General features: G+C 32.8%; 1 protein-coding gene across 1 annotated transcript in view; it reads left to right on the forward strand.

Annotated features, from left to right (window-relative positions):
- Positions 1–16,713, forward strand: part of LRP1B (LDL receptor related protein 1B) — a 1,901,444-nt gene that overhangs the window by 1,822,527 nt on the left and 62,204 nt on the right. Inside the window, exons 83-84 of the mRNA XM_047772014.1 lie at positions 154–318; positions 12,263–12,424. Of these exons, the coding sequence (XP_047627970.1) occupies positions 154–318; positions 12,263–12,424 (327 nt within the window). The remainder of the gene's footprint in view (positions 1–153; positions 319–12,262; positions 12,425–16,713) is intronic.

Here is a 16,713-nt window from a genome sequence, read left to right on the forward strand (position 1 = left end):
CTATTTTCCGATAGTATTTTGTTTCTTCTATTTTTATGTTGGGGGCATTTATTTTTGAATTTTATTAGTATTTAATTTTTGTTTATTTGAATTTTTCTTATTCTACCATCCACTGAATGGCATACTAATTGGTATGTTTCTTTTTAAAACCAGATGATTCATGCAAATTGACTTGTGAGAATGGAGGAAGATGCATTTTAAATGAGAAGGGTGATTTGAGGTGTCACTGCTGGCCCAGTTATTCAGGAGAGAGATGTGAAGTCAACCACTGTAGCCACTACTGTCAGAATGGAGGAACTTGTGTACCATCAGCTCTGGGTAAATAATTGAATGACATTGTATATTCAAATCATGTGCATTTTCTTTATATGTGAAAAATACAAAGAATAATTTTATGACTATAATTCCTGGTATCTTGATAGTAGATATATTAACAAAAATTAAATCTAATAACCAATTCAACATAATTAATGGAATTTGTTCTAAATTGAGTATGTCATAGTTCAACTCACAAAAATTAACAATAATAATGATCATTAATTATATAGTGTTAAGTGTGTACCATGATCAGGGCTCAATGCTTATAGATAGTCTGACTCTGGCAAAAAGATGAGGTAAAACCAGTTTTACGAGTTTTATATATTTGACTCCAAAATCTGTTTGGTTTTTTTATTTTTTTTTGTTTTTATTTTTATTTTTTTATTTATTTATTATTTTTAGGCAGCAGTTTAGTTAGGCTTTCATTTTGTTACACTTTATAACTTCTTGTACTATTAAATATTACATAGTAAATATAAAAAATGGTAGAGCATATGGTACTAATCCCCATTATTGTGAATTAATTCTGCAGACATACTAAGAATATATTTTGCTATATATTGTGATGCACCTATTGGGACTTCCCATAATGTTCACATGGCATATTCTCCTATTACACTGATCTCTGACACCATTAGGTCTCTTGGATTATATCACCTGAGTGGCAGGATTATATCCAGGACCAGCTTAGCAGTCTTTTCTGCTATAGGTCACACTAAACCTGGCAGCATTCCCTGACACTTTTGAATGGGTCAGAATAGGATTCCCAAGTGTGGAAAATGCTGCTTACAGGATCCTCAGAAGCCTAGTGGTCTTTGTGCTTCTGTTTTAGTGACAGATGGTACAAGATGCAATAATTTGTCCTTAATGTTAGAAGGGAAATCACAGCATGCTCCAGGACACTTGGCTCCTAGATGCTCCCCATTTGTGTTAAGCACCACAGATAGTTTATCTCCTATAGTTTAACTTTGCCTCTTCTTTTTTTTTTATTACTCAAATGAATTTATCACATCTGTAGTTGTATAATGATCATAACAATCTGATTTCACAGGATTTTTATCCTATAGCCCAAGCAGACCCCGCCCCCCAAACTGTCTCCTCCAGAGACCATAAGTTTTTCAATGTCTGTAAGTCAGCATCTGTTCTGCAAAGAAGTTCAGTCTGTCCTTTTTTCAGATTGCACATGTCAGTGAAAGCATTTGATGTTGGTGTCTCATTGTATGGCTGACTTCACTTAGCATGATAGTTTCTAGGTCCATCCATGTTGCAAAAAATGGTATTTTGTTCTTTTTGATGGCTGAGTAATATTCCATTGTGTATATGTACCACATCTTCTTGATCCACTCCTCTCTTGTTTGTTTTTTTTTAAATTGAAGTTTGCCTAATGCTATAATGCATATGTTATTAAAAATTAGGTTTCTTTTAAATATATGGATACTATTTCGATACTGACTTCCTACTGACTTCCATTAAATTTAAAATATGTTCCCACTAGAAAAAAATCAACCCTAATGCATAATAAAAATATAATTTGCAAATTCCAATATTCAGTGCAAAGAACATTATGCAACTATTAGAGTGTAATCTATGTACATTTAATTCTACTATAGTAACTGCAAATTTAGTCATTTGGAAAAATCAATCCATGTGATCTTCACATCCCCTACATGGTTAATTTCTGTCTTATAGGTTTTCTCACTGCTTCTATTGCTTCCACTAATCTCCAGAGTATTTAGCATAATGCCAACTGAAAAAGCCATAGGAAGAAGCATCTTCAATGGTGTTCAGGAGAAGCAAGCTGTTTTCTGGTTTTTATTCTAATAGTAAAAACATTACTATTTCTTTGAGTTTAATATTTTTATATCTATCAATATTTTTGACTTATGAATAATTGATAAGTAAAGTAATTATAACTACTCAATAGAATTCTGAAAAAATACTCAGCTGATTGATTAAACAATAAAAGGCATTAGCTATCTTACTATATATTTTCATTCTGCCTGAGGCAGAGTTAGTCCATAAAGTAGAGTACTCTATTGCTGTAGGAAAAATTGTAGTATTGAGACCTTCACTGAATATGCAAATGAGAATCCATTGAATGTGTGGTAAAAGGGTGTGACTTGTAATTATATTTTCATTAACATGCATACCAGTTAGCTTTAGGGAAGAAGCTTTTCTTATGCAAATGAATTGTTTGGAGTTTTTATTATTTAATTGTTAACTTAATTTTCTCATTAAAATAATACAAAATTGGGGGTTATGACCAGATGATTTTCTTATATTTATCTTTGGACATATTTAAACCAACTAAACAGTTCGGCACTCCAAACTATGGCTACTTATTCAACCTGCAATGGATCCACAGGGACAGATCTCTCTGAAACACTGTGTTTGCTGCATTGTTAATGGATCCTGAACTGTATATGAATACAGCACATCTTTTAATGTTTCATTCAAATCATTTGTCCAGACCTTGCTGCACTCTTAAAATCTATAATATATCAAATTTATCTATACACCCAGAGTATTATTCAACCTTGATTTACATAGATAATATATTCAAAAAATTATATTTCAAATTAGTAATACAAATGAGTACTCATATGAATTCAACTTAAAATAAGGCCATGTAGTTTATTGTCTGATAACATCTAAAAATAAATAATAATATAATATCTAATTAAGTCATTTATAACACATTTTTCACTTTTAAAAACGTGGTTTTATAAACCATTGTTTGGGATTATAGGCTGTAGAACCTCATTATCTCCACACAAATGTTAATTTGTTAAACAAATCCCAGTGGGCAATTCATGGATTTATTCATTGTTGGTTTACTTACAGTTAAGCCTTTGGCAAATTCCTATGTGGACACCATATAACCAGAGTTTAGGGCAGCCTTAATTAAAATTTATAAATTTATGACAGTTGTATGGAACTATAATAATTGAACAAAAGAAATGCCACCAGTTAATTAAAGGCACACATCTGAGAGGCATAATTAAAATTTTTGACGTAGGAATGGGTTTTTCCTCATTCCTTAAGGTTTTTTTGTAATAAAACTAAAAATATATGAGCTGTATCCATATGGGAAGATACTACAAAATGATTAGTTTGACATTGATTATATCAACAAGGTCATGTAGTTCCTCTCTGTGATCTGCTCATAGGAGGATAATTTAAGATATGATTTCCCTCGGCAAAGCAATGCAAATGAGAATAAAGCTTGAATTATTCAGTCATTTTATTATAGAAAATAGAGAATAATTTATGGAATTATTTTCATCACAGCTATATATTAGGATATTTATGTAATTAACTATATGTACAATTAATCTTCACTTTTATGAATATTTATTCTCTAAGATAATGTTCACATTGTGTCTTCTCTTACTTGTATAGGTGTGCTATTTAGTCTTCTAATGTTTTATAAAAATGATCAGGATTTTCTACATAATTTATTTAGAAGAACTGAGCAGAAATTTTGTAAATTTGGAACAATATACTCAAATACTCCCACTCATAAAGTTTGGAATTGTGCAGAAAGATGGCAATTCTAATTTGGAAAGTTTGAACATATATAAAACTGGCTAGGTGAAGAGGTGATGGAACAATTTTTTATAGTGGGCAATACGTTTGTATTGAATTATTTAAATGAATTTAACAAGAAGACAATAGAAGCTCTCTGTGATGCTCTCTATCACAACATCTGTGTACTTTGGTAGTGAAAGGTTTTATTCCCAGAAATGAAGCTGGAGGAAAGAGGGCTCCATTGAAGAGAGAAAAAACTCAAAATCTTCTCAATGCAGTAGGAAGGGCCCCGATAATAATAGGCAAGTAGATGGAGATAATTTTCCATCTTATTCATTCAAGATCTTTCTGTCCAGGCCACTGCCCCAAATTGATGGTAGCATATATGACCACCATCAGTCATAATCAAATATGACTGTGCTAAAAATGTTTTCTCAAAGTCAAGTTAAGCTAGAAACTTTTGGACACCATTGAAACATCATGAAACTGATAATAAAGCATCTATAATGATGTCTCTGAAGTCACATTTATACTTAGGATCTAAAGTACAGAATTACCTAATTAACATATTAATAAAGGGTGAATATACAATGAAACTGTCCTTTGTTTTTCTTTCATTTTTTTATATAAATGAGGGCTATTTTAAACTTGAATTAAGTTTGATGTCCTAGCTTCCTTAACATAGGAATTGATTTTATTTAGAAAGTGCTCAAAGCTGGATATTTGTTCCTACTTGCTTTTTAAGAATCTAAGAGGAGTTCCTGTCTTGACGCAGCAGAAAGAAATCTGACTAGGAACCATGAGGTTGTGGTTCAATCCCTGGCCTTGCTCAGTGGGTTAAGAATCCGGCATTGCCATGAGCTATGGTGTAGATCTCAGACACAGCTTGGATCTGGTGTGGCTGTGGCTGTGGCAGAGACCAGCAGCAACAGCTGCGATTAGATCCCTAGCCTGGGAACTTCCATATGCCGTGAGTGCAGCCCTAAAAAGACAAAAACAAAAAACAAACAAAAAGAATCCAAGAGAATAAGACGAAAATATAAAATGGAAAACATAAAATAGTGCATACAATTTAATAAATGACATAGGAATATGTAGCTATCACAAATCAACTAGAAAAAACAAGAAAGAATAATGAAAAAGTGGCAGAACATGCATACCTGTGTGCACACAAAATACACAAAATCGGGGAAAAGAAGGTGGAGGAGCCTAGTCACACAGATCAAACCAGCATTCTTAAATCACTAGCAGAAGAAAACATTCATGGTACAAGCCTTGCAGCAAGCAATTCTGAAATACCCAGCAAGATATTTTAAAAGCTTCAAAGTCCTTCGACTAAAAATATCACTTTTAGAAACATATTCCAAAGATTACATAATAAAAGAAGCAAAATATTTAGAAATGAAAATATTCAACATAGAATTGTTTGTAATATAAAATTGGTGATAAAAACCTGAATGCAAGTAGTTAATGTGTAAAATATAGCATATTTAAAAGATGAATGTTATACAATAATCAAAACTGTAATTGTACACTAATAATACAGAAAAATATTGACATTGTATTTTAAAGTTAAAAAGGCACAAGAAAAAAACCTGCTTATATAATATGAGCCCAATATGGAAAAACTATCTATATGAAGAAGTAAATCCTTCTTTATACTTCTGTATTTCTACATGTTCCACCATGCTTTATTATTAGAATTAGAAATTAAAATAAAAATAATAATAATTATTAGGAATTAAAATAACACTACTTTTATTGTCTGGATTATAATAATATATATAGGATTGCTTTCTAAGTGCCAGGCACTATCCTTGGTCCTTGAATCTTCATAATAAACCTATTAGAGAATGAAAGTAAGATTCTCTCTAGTCATGATGCTGGCTTCATGAATCATAGTTACTGGTTCTTTTGACCATATGGTGAGAGCAATAGTAAACTATTTAGTCTTAGAGCTCTCTAGGCTAATGTCAGAAGGGTTGAGTTGCTTTACTTGTATTCCCAGAAAAGACAAAAAAGACAAAAATGTTTCAGTCTCATTTCTACAATGCTGGCTAAAAATGAACTTTCCAGAAGTATAAATAGATTGTGACCTATAATTTGAAATGTGTCAGAATGTATTAAGTAGTACCTGGGAGGGAGCTCAATAAAGCCCACAGTTCTTTCTTTTCTTTTTCAAGCTTTGCTGAATAGTTCTCTCTGTAATCTCTGTGATACTTAAGACAACTCGACAGCTATAGTCAACTTGCTAAAATTATGAATAAATGGACACTCACTTTCAGTCCAGGAAAATGTTATATTAAATGGGAAAGTAGAATGTCAAATCTCTTTATCAAAAAGACTAGCAATTTTTTAAACCATTCAAAACTTTTATTACTTGAATTTCAGTCAGAATTGAAGACAGATTTTGCAAAGGAGAGTAGTCTTCGGGGTGAGAGGTCAGGATATGGGCTTTCTGATTGCAGTCTAGTAAGTAACTGAATGATGCTATGGTGATTTATCGCTCAGTGTATTATTTTATTCTGTACAAAGGAACAAGAAGGTACCCTTTGTCCAAATGGTAAAGAGGTTGTGAGTAAAGCATATGTAAAATTGAGTGTATTTTCAGAGAAGAACATTAAATGTAACTGTGTGTAAATATGTTTAAATGTCAGTTAAATGCTTTTATTATGTAGACTCAAAGTGCGTATCAGACTGAACCAAACAATGACTGTATACAACGAATACTAGTTAGATATAAAACAAGATAACCAGAGACAAAAATTTACAAGCACAGGACCAAAAAAATAGGGTAAGCAGCATGGATTACTTAGACAAATGAGTATGAATTAAAATAAACTGCTTAAAAAGAGAACCAGTGATGTTCACCAGCAGATATTTTCCTCTCAGAAATAATAAGCATAGTCAGGGTCTCATAAGAAATTCACATGTAATTACTTTTGCTAGAATTCCTTTATGGCAATCAATCACATATTTTCAAGTGTTGTGTTTATATAGAAAAAAAGGGTTGTAATTTATTTGTCCAGTATTGATCAGAGAGGTTATTTTGACTACCTAAGTCATACAATATTGATTAAATCATGCTGATGAGTAGCATTTTTATAATCAGCTTAAAAATTCTTTATTAAATAAATCTAGATTTTGAAAACACACAGTGTTAAATCAAGTTATTGAAAAATGCCAACATATGCCTTAGTAATATTCAAATGGAAATATATGCTTTTGAGAAAGTATATTGATTGATGCATTCCTTCACTAAAAGCTACCCAGCAAATTTTACTCTAAATTTATTAGCAAGTAGATAGTGACTCTATATTGAATACACATTCAATAATTATGACATTTTAAAAAATTTTAAATATAATTATTGCCCATCTTTATTATAATGACTACTGTGCTTGAATTTTTCTATTATTCTATATAAATGAACTCACATGCCAAGGATTCTGATAAAATCCTTACATATTTTATTTTATTGGAAACACTCTGGCTTTTTTTTTAGATGCGAGCTAGTGTGATTAAAGAAAGAAAACTAATCTGAGATCCTAGATTATGTCAAAGTCAGTACTCTTAAAACATTGTCAATTTTCACTGAAAATTATTAGTATTGTCTGCTTATATCAGAGCAATTGCTATATAACGAAAGGTAACGTATGAAGTCATTTATCTAGAAGTAAATTTTAACCACATCATATAAATTCAATGAACAATGAACTTTAGAGAACTCTGTGAGAGTCCAAGGCATTTCTACTTTTTCTTATGAACATTATAATCTTTAGTTGTGCTAATGGTTATTACTTAATACAATTTATCATTGATTATAGATGGTTAGTGATTGTAGTTATGTATTCACGACATTTGATATCAGCTATTACTGGTTTTCTAGCTAAATTTCAAGAGTTTATTATTAATTTATATTGTATGAAAACTTACTGCAACACTTCAGAAGAAATAGCTTCCACTATCTATAAACAGAAGTATTGTAACTACATTTATGATATGCATACATCTAGCAAGGCATTTTGTTAACATATAGTGTGGAACTAAATATAGTGTGGACTTAGCATGAGAAGAGCCTTCTGTCTAGTGAAATCATGCATGCCACTGAAGGCAGTGTTTATATGAAGAATTACCTCTCTTAGGGAGCCATGGAGGAGATAAACCTATTGAAGAGCCAGAGCTATCCACACAGGGACATAAAACAGGAAGTGAAAATGAAGGTTTGAAATTTAGGAAAGAGAATGAGATCAGAGTCAGAAAAACTGAGACAGGGGCTTTCAGATAGAGAGATAATTATTGAAGCCATGCAATTGTGTCATATCACCAGAAAGAAGTTTGGACAGAAAAAAAAAAATTTAATAGAAAGGGAACATGAAGGCAATAATAAAAGAGCAGTTGGATAAAAAGATAGGGAAATCGGAGTTCCTGTCAGGGCTCAGTGGTTAACAAATCTGACTAGGAACCATGAGGTTGCAGGTTCAATCCCTGGCCTCGCTCAGTGGGTCAAGGATCTGCATTGCCGAGAGCTGTGGTGTAGGTCGCAGACATGGCTCAGATGCCACGTTGCTATGGCTCTGGTGTAGAACAGAGGTTACAGCTCCAATTAGACCCCTAGCCTGCGAACCTCTATATGCCCTGGGAACAGCCCTAGAAAAGGCAAAAAGACAAAAAAAAAAATAGGGAAATCAACAATGATAGTGTCTTAGAAGCCAAGTGGAGAGAGAGTGCTAAACATAAAATCATGGAGAAAATTGGAGGAGGATGGTTGAGAAAAAAATCAGTGGATTTAGGGATTAAGAGATTAGAGGTAAACTATGTAAGAATACATAAATATATGGTAAAGATAACACCAACTTCTCCATTTCTAGTCCTTTCTTAGCAACAGGGAATCAGAATTGATGTGTTTGAGCAATACTTACTTATTGAGAGATCTGGCCTCTCTTCAGAGAGAACAAAGAGAAGTAACAGATTAAGACTCATTATTGTGCACATTAAAAAACAAAAACTATAAACTCAGTGAAGCATTGGAATGTGACTCTATGGTTGAGGATTTTACTTTGTCATATACTAGTAAAGTTTGAAGCAATGGGTATAGGTTTCTGTCAAAAAAGCTTGAGAATGTACCAAAATTTGAAGTTATACAGGTGGATAGATATAACAAATATTAGGCTTGTTTTGGTGATATTTGTGTATGTGTTCTTTCTTTTTAATGAGTAGGATTAATCATGTTTAAAGAAGATGAGAAAGATAAAGAAAAAAGAAGGGCCTATCCTTTAAAGTTTAAAAATGTTGGAGTTTGTGATAAAGTTGATGGGGAATTCCTGTTCTGTCCCATCACTGCCATACAAACAAATTCAAATGTAATTGTACCTTAAATAAATAATGGAGATAAAGGGTGTAATTTAAGAAACTTTTCAGAATGCCTTTTCTAGAATGTTATAGTGCCTTTGTAAACAGTCATAGAGTAAGTCATACCTATAAGTGATGAATCTCACTCAGTAGGAATAACAACAGTGTTCAGAGCTAAAATGTAACCAAGTGCTTTCTGTATGCCTGGTACAGTTAGAAATGTTTCTCATTGATTCTATGTGATTCTAGCAGCAACCCCATGAAGCAGGTACTATTATTATCCCCATCTTTACACATAAGGAAATAAACAGGGAGGTGATATTTGCCCAGGGTCCCACACCAGTAATTGGCACAGATAGTCTCTGAATCCAGGCAGTCTGACAACCTACACTATTAAAGCCTGAGCTAAGAATGCTATAGAAACTAGACTGATTAGAGCCAGCAAACTCTTCCTCTCCCTTCTTCCTCAGGCCAATTGTTGCTTTTTCTGATTTGAGCTACCTTTACAGGCTGTCAACTCACCAGCTCCCTGGAAGGATCACTGCTATAAATCTATGCCTTCTTCACTGTAACAGTGTTATTTCCTTTTCAAATGTTGAAATCAAATTCAGCTACCTAAAAAATCTTTGTAAAATGAATCCAGTGCAACTTATTAGGGTGCACCCAGAGAGATTCTTGGAAATATTAGATGGAGCCCATTATAAAATTCTGCCAACAGATGGTTCATTTGCCACTAGCAAACAACAGATATGCTCTATCACCACAGTTTCAAGTCAGATAGTATTCTCCTGAATATGAATATTTCTACTTGTCAAAAATATATCTTCTCTTCAAAGGAAGATAAAAAGAAGGTTTTTGAAAATAATTCATCTAGAATCTAAATGATGCGAGGCATATCCTTGCTGGGGGACAACCCAGTCACTCTGCTCTAGTTTCAAAACAGCTATGGATAAGATGAAAGCACGGTGCAATTGCTCTGAGTCAATATGATAGAGGAAGTCTCAAGTGCCTTAGCAGGTTGAGTGTATTTCTTTCAAACTTCCATTTTACTTTTTTTCACTTCCATTAAAAGCAAGAAAAGAAACTGACCAGAATGTAAGGTAGAAAAACATAAATCTACACTATCTTAAGTCCTACCTTTATATGGCACTTTTTCTGATTGTTCTGACATATTTTAATCTCTCCTATACTTTCTATACTGTTTGTTTCACATTTAGCTCATGTCACTTTGTATTCTATTTATATGTTCTGTTTGTGTTCTGCTTATATGTTCTATTTTGTGCTCGATGTAGAGGAATTACTTCTTTTATTCAGGCTTTCATTTCCCTTAGGGACTATCTTTTAACAATTATCTATCCTCACCTTCTTCTACTACTATTTATTCTCTTGTTTGTGTCTTTTGCTTTTACCCACTCTTGTTCCAATGAAGATATTTTGTCTGCATATAAGCAAAAACTAGAAAATTCACTACCTTTATAAGAAAAATATTTGGCTAAAAGTTTAAAGTCATTTTCTGGCAATAAAAAAAAATGAGGTTACTCCGCGTTTAATATACTTTGTTTCTCAACTATTAATAGGCATTTATCTGCCACCAAAGTCAAAACATTAATAAATAAGTTTTAAAGAAATTGTACTGAAAATAAAAATGTATATAACTTTCTTCATTGAGAAGCTATAGCCTCTAGCATTTGTAAGTATGTGGAGCCCTTTCAAAGTAAAAAAAAAAAAAAAAAAAATTTGTGGAAGTTCAATTTATTCATTTTCTTGGAAATGTAGGTGATTTTCATTTGAAGACATTTTATTCACTTAAGAATGCTTTTCAAAACATCTATAAAGAGAATCATCCTTCGATGTAGAATGTAGAATGTACAATGTGTGGCAACAGAAAAAAAGCTCTTATCACTTTCATCCTTCACATCTTAAGCCTTACTCTCATGAATTTTTCTAATTCTAATTATGCTGCATGTCTACAATAGTGAGAGAGGAGATTTTTGGATGTTCTCTGCTACTAATCAACTGAGTGACATTTTCTAAGTCCTAGTTAACTGAGATCTACAGCTGAATTTTTGTTTTCATGTTACCTCTTTGTGTTTGAACAACCTCTAAACTTTATTCTTTCCCCATCACAAAATGGTAGCCATACATTTTGTTTTGTTTTCCTTCACCTCTGCTATAGAGCTAGTTCTAAACTCCATTTTCTACTCAGTCCTTGACAGTCCAGGCAGTTACAGAGACTCATTCTTGATATAACAGTTAACTATGTTATGTTCAAAAACCTTAAAAGAATTGTTCACCTTTTATTGTGATGTGAACCAATAAAGTAAAATATTTGAAGATGGTCTGTCAGATTTGCTATTGTGTGCTGTTAACATTATATTTCTTAAAGTGTCTTAGTAGACTACAAGTGAAAGTTCTTTACCCTTAATAAAAATAGAAAATGAAATAAAGTAGGATTCAGTAAGTGCTTATATTGTAAATGCAATATGTGTATTTAAATCAAGTAAAATAGCTAAATGCTCATAAATCTTATTACAAATGGCATGCTCACTTTAACCTTATTAAAATATTAATTTATAATAACCCTAAGCTTGTGCTTTATGTAGATATAGCAGTGGTTGGTATGTGATGATTGAACACTGGAAACTATAATTATCTCTATTTTATGTTCTAATGGCCAACACAATCTGCATTACCACATGAGTAGAATAAATATAGTTGAAAAAACAAAATGGACATGGAAAGAGTAGAACATATAACACAAACACTTCAAAGCATGATGTATACACACACACACATATATATATGCATGTATAATTATTCATAAAATGAGCCCCTATTGTTTTCTCTGATATGAACGTGAATTATCTTTTAATGTAGGCTTCATTGGAATATGGAAAAACTGATACCCAAAGAGGTCATGTTACTATGTAAAGTCACAGATTATGTAGTGGACAAACTTGGACCAGAATCCTGACTTCCTGCTTCTTACCTGGTGAGAATTCCCTGTAAATACACAATTTTTATCAACTAATTTCCTTTTCCTGCCTATTTTTTCCAATAGGGAGACCCACCTGCAGTTGTGCCCTGGGGTTCACTGGACCAAACTGTGGCAAGACAGTCTGTGAGGACTTTTGTCAGAATGGAGGGACGTGCAGTGTTACTGCAGGGAACCAGCCTTACTGTCACTGCCAGCCTGAACACACTGGAGACAGATGTCAGTACTGTAAGTGAAACCACACCACAACTGACAGCATGCTGTAATGTGTACATTAAGTAATATTATCACCAAAATTTACCTTTCCTCCATTATCTCAATTTCAGCCACCCCCTATTTTTTCAGGTTCACCCCCTCCATCACCCCATCTCTAACAATTCTTTACATTGTTCTTCATCTATTCCTTCTTATTTTAGAGATGATGTTTCTTCCTTTCCCACCTTAGTCCATGGTCCATCACTGTAATCATTTCCTTGTATATACCCTTAACAATCTTGCTCCCTCTTCCCTGTTCTTGGACTTTTCTAGAAAACCACAACCATTGTTAAATCTAAATATCTATCTGTCCTGAACTGGGACTCCCATTGCTGAATGCAACTGAAAGAAAATGTGTATAATTATGTACACTGATCTCATTTGAATTGTTATCACTAATCTCATATGGGCATTTATTATGGCTTCTATTATATTTCATTAATCCACTGAACTTCTTTGGTCAGTCCTATGTCACATCTCCTTTCCCTTTAAATCTCCAATACCTGACTCCCAACTTTATTCTCAACAGAGGAGCTTGCTTCCTATTTCATTGATAAAAATGGCAGTTGTCTAAAGAGCACTGCACAAGCTTTCACTACTAGATCTTCAAATCACTTTGTCCTACACCACATCCTTTATCTTTACTCCAGAGGACTAGGGACCGTGGTATGTCGAATGCTACACTATCCACTCCTACATTAGATCCTTCTTAGCCATTCATAGACACATCTCATACAACTCTCCCCTCTTTCTTATGCTATATCAATATTTTCCAGTCTACCTAGTCCTTTCTTAAAAAAAAAAAAGAAAAAAAAGAATTTCCCTTGTGCTCACATCCCTTTCTCGATACAACTTTATTTCCCTGCTCGTATTTTTTTTAGAAGTGTCGTTGATACTTAATCAACTAAAACATTATGTTAGTTTTAGGTGCATAGCATAGTGATTAAATATTTTTGTATATTACGCTCCATTAAAAGTTATTACAAAATAATGGTTATAATTCCCTATGCTACACAAGATACACAAGATGTCCTGTTGCTTATCTACTTATACATAGTATTATATATCTCTTAATCTAATACCCTGATCTTGCCACTTCTACCTTCCCTCTCTCCATTAGTAGCCACTAGTTTTCTATATCTATGAGTCTGTTTCTATTTTGCTATGTACATTCATTTTATTTTTTAGATTTCACAAATAAATGACATCATATGATATTTATCTTTGTCTGGCTTATTTCACTAGATATAATATTCTCTTGGTCCATTCATGTTATTGCAATTGGGAGAATTTCATTCCTTTTCATGGCTAATTGTATATATACATTTTCTTCATCCATTCTTCTGTTGATAGATACTTGGGTTGCTTCCATACCTTGGCTATTGTTAACTAGGTGCTGTTATGAACCTTGGGGTGCATACATCTTTTTGAATTAATGTTTTCATTTTTTGAACATATTCCCAGGAGTGAAATTTTTGGATCACATGGTAGTTCTATTTTTAGTTTTTGCAAGAACCTCCATATTGTTTTCCACAGTGGTTGAACCAATTTACATTCCTACCACCAGTGTACAAGGGTTCCATTTTTCCTACATCCTTGCTAATGTTTGTCATTTGTACACGTTTTGTTGATAGCAATTTTAATAGGTATGAGATGATATTTCTTTGTTTTGATTTGCATTTCCCTAATAATTAGCAATGTCAGCACCTTTCATGTTAGCCATCTGTATGTCTCCTTTGGAAAAATGTCTTTTGGGGTCCATTTTTTTAAAATCACATTGTTTGTTTTTTTGATATTGAATTGTATGAGCTATTTGTATATGTTCAGTATTAATTCCTTATTGGTATTTCATTTTCAAATATTTCCACTCATTTAGTATATTGTCTTTTCCTTTTGTCAATGCTTTCCTTTGTGTACAAAGGCTTTTAAGTTTAATTAGGTCCCATTTGTTTATTTTTGCTTTTATTTTTGTCTTTTGCCTTAGGAGACAGATAAAAAGAATTGCTACAGTTTTTGTCAAGGAATATTCTGCCTCTGTTTCCTTCTAGTTTTATGATTTCAGGTCTTACATTTTGGCATTTAAACCATTTTGAGTTTATTATTGTATGTGGTGTGAGGGAGTGTTCTAATTTCATTCTTTTACATGTAGCTATCCAGATTTCTCAGTGCCACTTGTTAAAGAGACTGTCTTATTTCTACTGTATATTCTTGTCTCCTTTGTTATAGATTAAGTGTTGATACATGGGGTTATTCCTGGACCCTCTGTATTTTTCCATTGATCTATATGCTTTTTTTTTGTGCCAATACTAGACTATTTTGATCACTGTAGTTTGTAACACAGTCTGAAGTCTGGAAGGATTATACTTCCAGTTTTGGATTTGTGTTTTTATATTTGTTTTTGTTTCCTCTTTTGTTTTTTAGGATTGCTTTGGCAATTTGGGACCTTCTGTCATTCCATATTAAATATTAAAATTATTTGTTCTAGTTTAAGAAAAATGTAATGGGTATTTTCATAGGGATTGCATTACATCCATAAATTGCTTTGGGGATTATGACCATTTTAACAATATTAATTCTTCCAATACAAGAGCATAGATACCTTTCCATTTTTTTTGTATCATCTTCAGTTTTCTTCATCAGTGTTTTATAGTTTTTGGAGTATAGATCTTTCACCTCTAGCTATATGCATGTATCCCCCTCACATGTTTAATCACATCCTCATTACTCTCTTATCTCCTGCCTCTCAACATAGCATAGTATTCCAGCACAGGCCTGCTTCTACTAACTTATGGGGTTTTGTTTTTTGCTTTTTGTTTTTCAGTTCTCCCATTCTCATCACCCTGAATGATGTCTAAGCAAGTCAGGGACAGTGCCAGATATAATCCTGCATAATGCAGATCCTAATTACTATCCAAACTATTTTTGTACTCTCTTCTTTATTCAAGTAAAACCACACTGATCATGCTTCTCTGTATGTCAGCTTCCTTGGTACCATGACTTTCTCATGCTATTCTCTTCCTTTGAAACATAATTTCTTCAGATTTCTCCTCACCCCCATTTCTCAATACCAAACACTATCTATCTATTTCTGTCCAGCTTAAGTACCATTTGTTTTTTTGACATTTTTCACAACCACCCTCAGTTTGAATTAATCTATTTTTCTTCTAAATGTTCAAGTCAGTGATGCTTTATAATGTTTTAGCTGTATGCACTTTTACCTAGTGTTGTTATTTGTGTATGTTCCTTCTACTTGTCTGGGCTGACCTCTTTGAAACCATACCCAAGATGATATTTATTGAATAAACAAATGAACAGATACATAGTCATAGATAAGTAAATGAAAGAAGTTTGGAGACAAGTTAGTAAAAGAATAATCAGTGTAATGCAAAAAATCTACATTTAATCAAGGTACAATTACTTCATATTTTTCTGCAGAGCTATTTCTCAGTTCTCAATTGATGGAACATCAGTCTTTTTTTAAATTTGTTGAAGTTGAAGCATCACTATACTTTTTTTTTTTTAACTAAGTTAAAAGAAATACTATGTGGCCAAAATTATAGTGATTTTTAGTCTTAAAAAGAATAAATTCAGTTAGCTTATATTTTAATTGGCAACTTGATAGAATCACAGTCTGAGGTAGCCTGATGCATTATAAAAGGCTACATTATCATTTTATTATCACGATTAGCAGTTGTAGCACTTCTTACCTTTTACAGCAAATCACTTATTAAAATTAACCAATTAATCCTTAGGCAGAGGTTAGATAACTTGCTCAAGGTCCCAGAGTAGTAATATTATAGTCAGAATGGAACCCCAGGAGTCAAGATATCAACAAACATTCCTGCAATATGTTGATGCTGTTCTTTGGCAGCAAAATAAGCCCGCGGACAGTGTCATTAAAATGATAAATCCAACAGCTGACAAAAGCATAATAAATTTAGGATCTATTAGATGTGAGTCAGAAAGGTTCATTGGACCTGGTATTCTGTCAAAATTGTATCTTGCATATACAAAATCTTCTCTTTGTAAATGAAGAAATGACAGAATGGTTCATTACAGTGCCTAATTAAAGGTCCATTAGTGGGAGGTAAAACATCAGTTCTTAGTTGTGCTGAGTAAAAACATTTCAAAACACTAATGGCAATATAAAATCCTGAGGTCTGAAATGCAAATTAATTTTAACACCAGCATCCAGGGAGGAGAGACAGAAATAAATGATGGCAAAAGCAAAATTAAATATTCTTGAATTCTAACAAATATAG

The sequence above is a fragment of the Phacochoerus africanus genome, chromosome 3, assembly GCF_016906955.1.
Source record: "Phacochoerus africanus isolate WHEZ1 chromosome 3, ROS_Pafr_v1, whole genome shotgun sequence".
In the NCBI taxonomy this organism is placed as follows: Eukaryota; Metazoa; Chordata; class Mammalia; order Artiodactyla; family Suidae; genus Phacochoerus; species Phacochoerus africanus.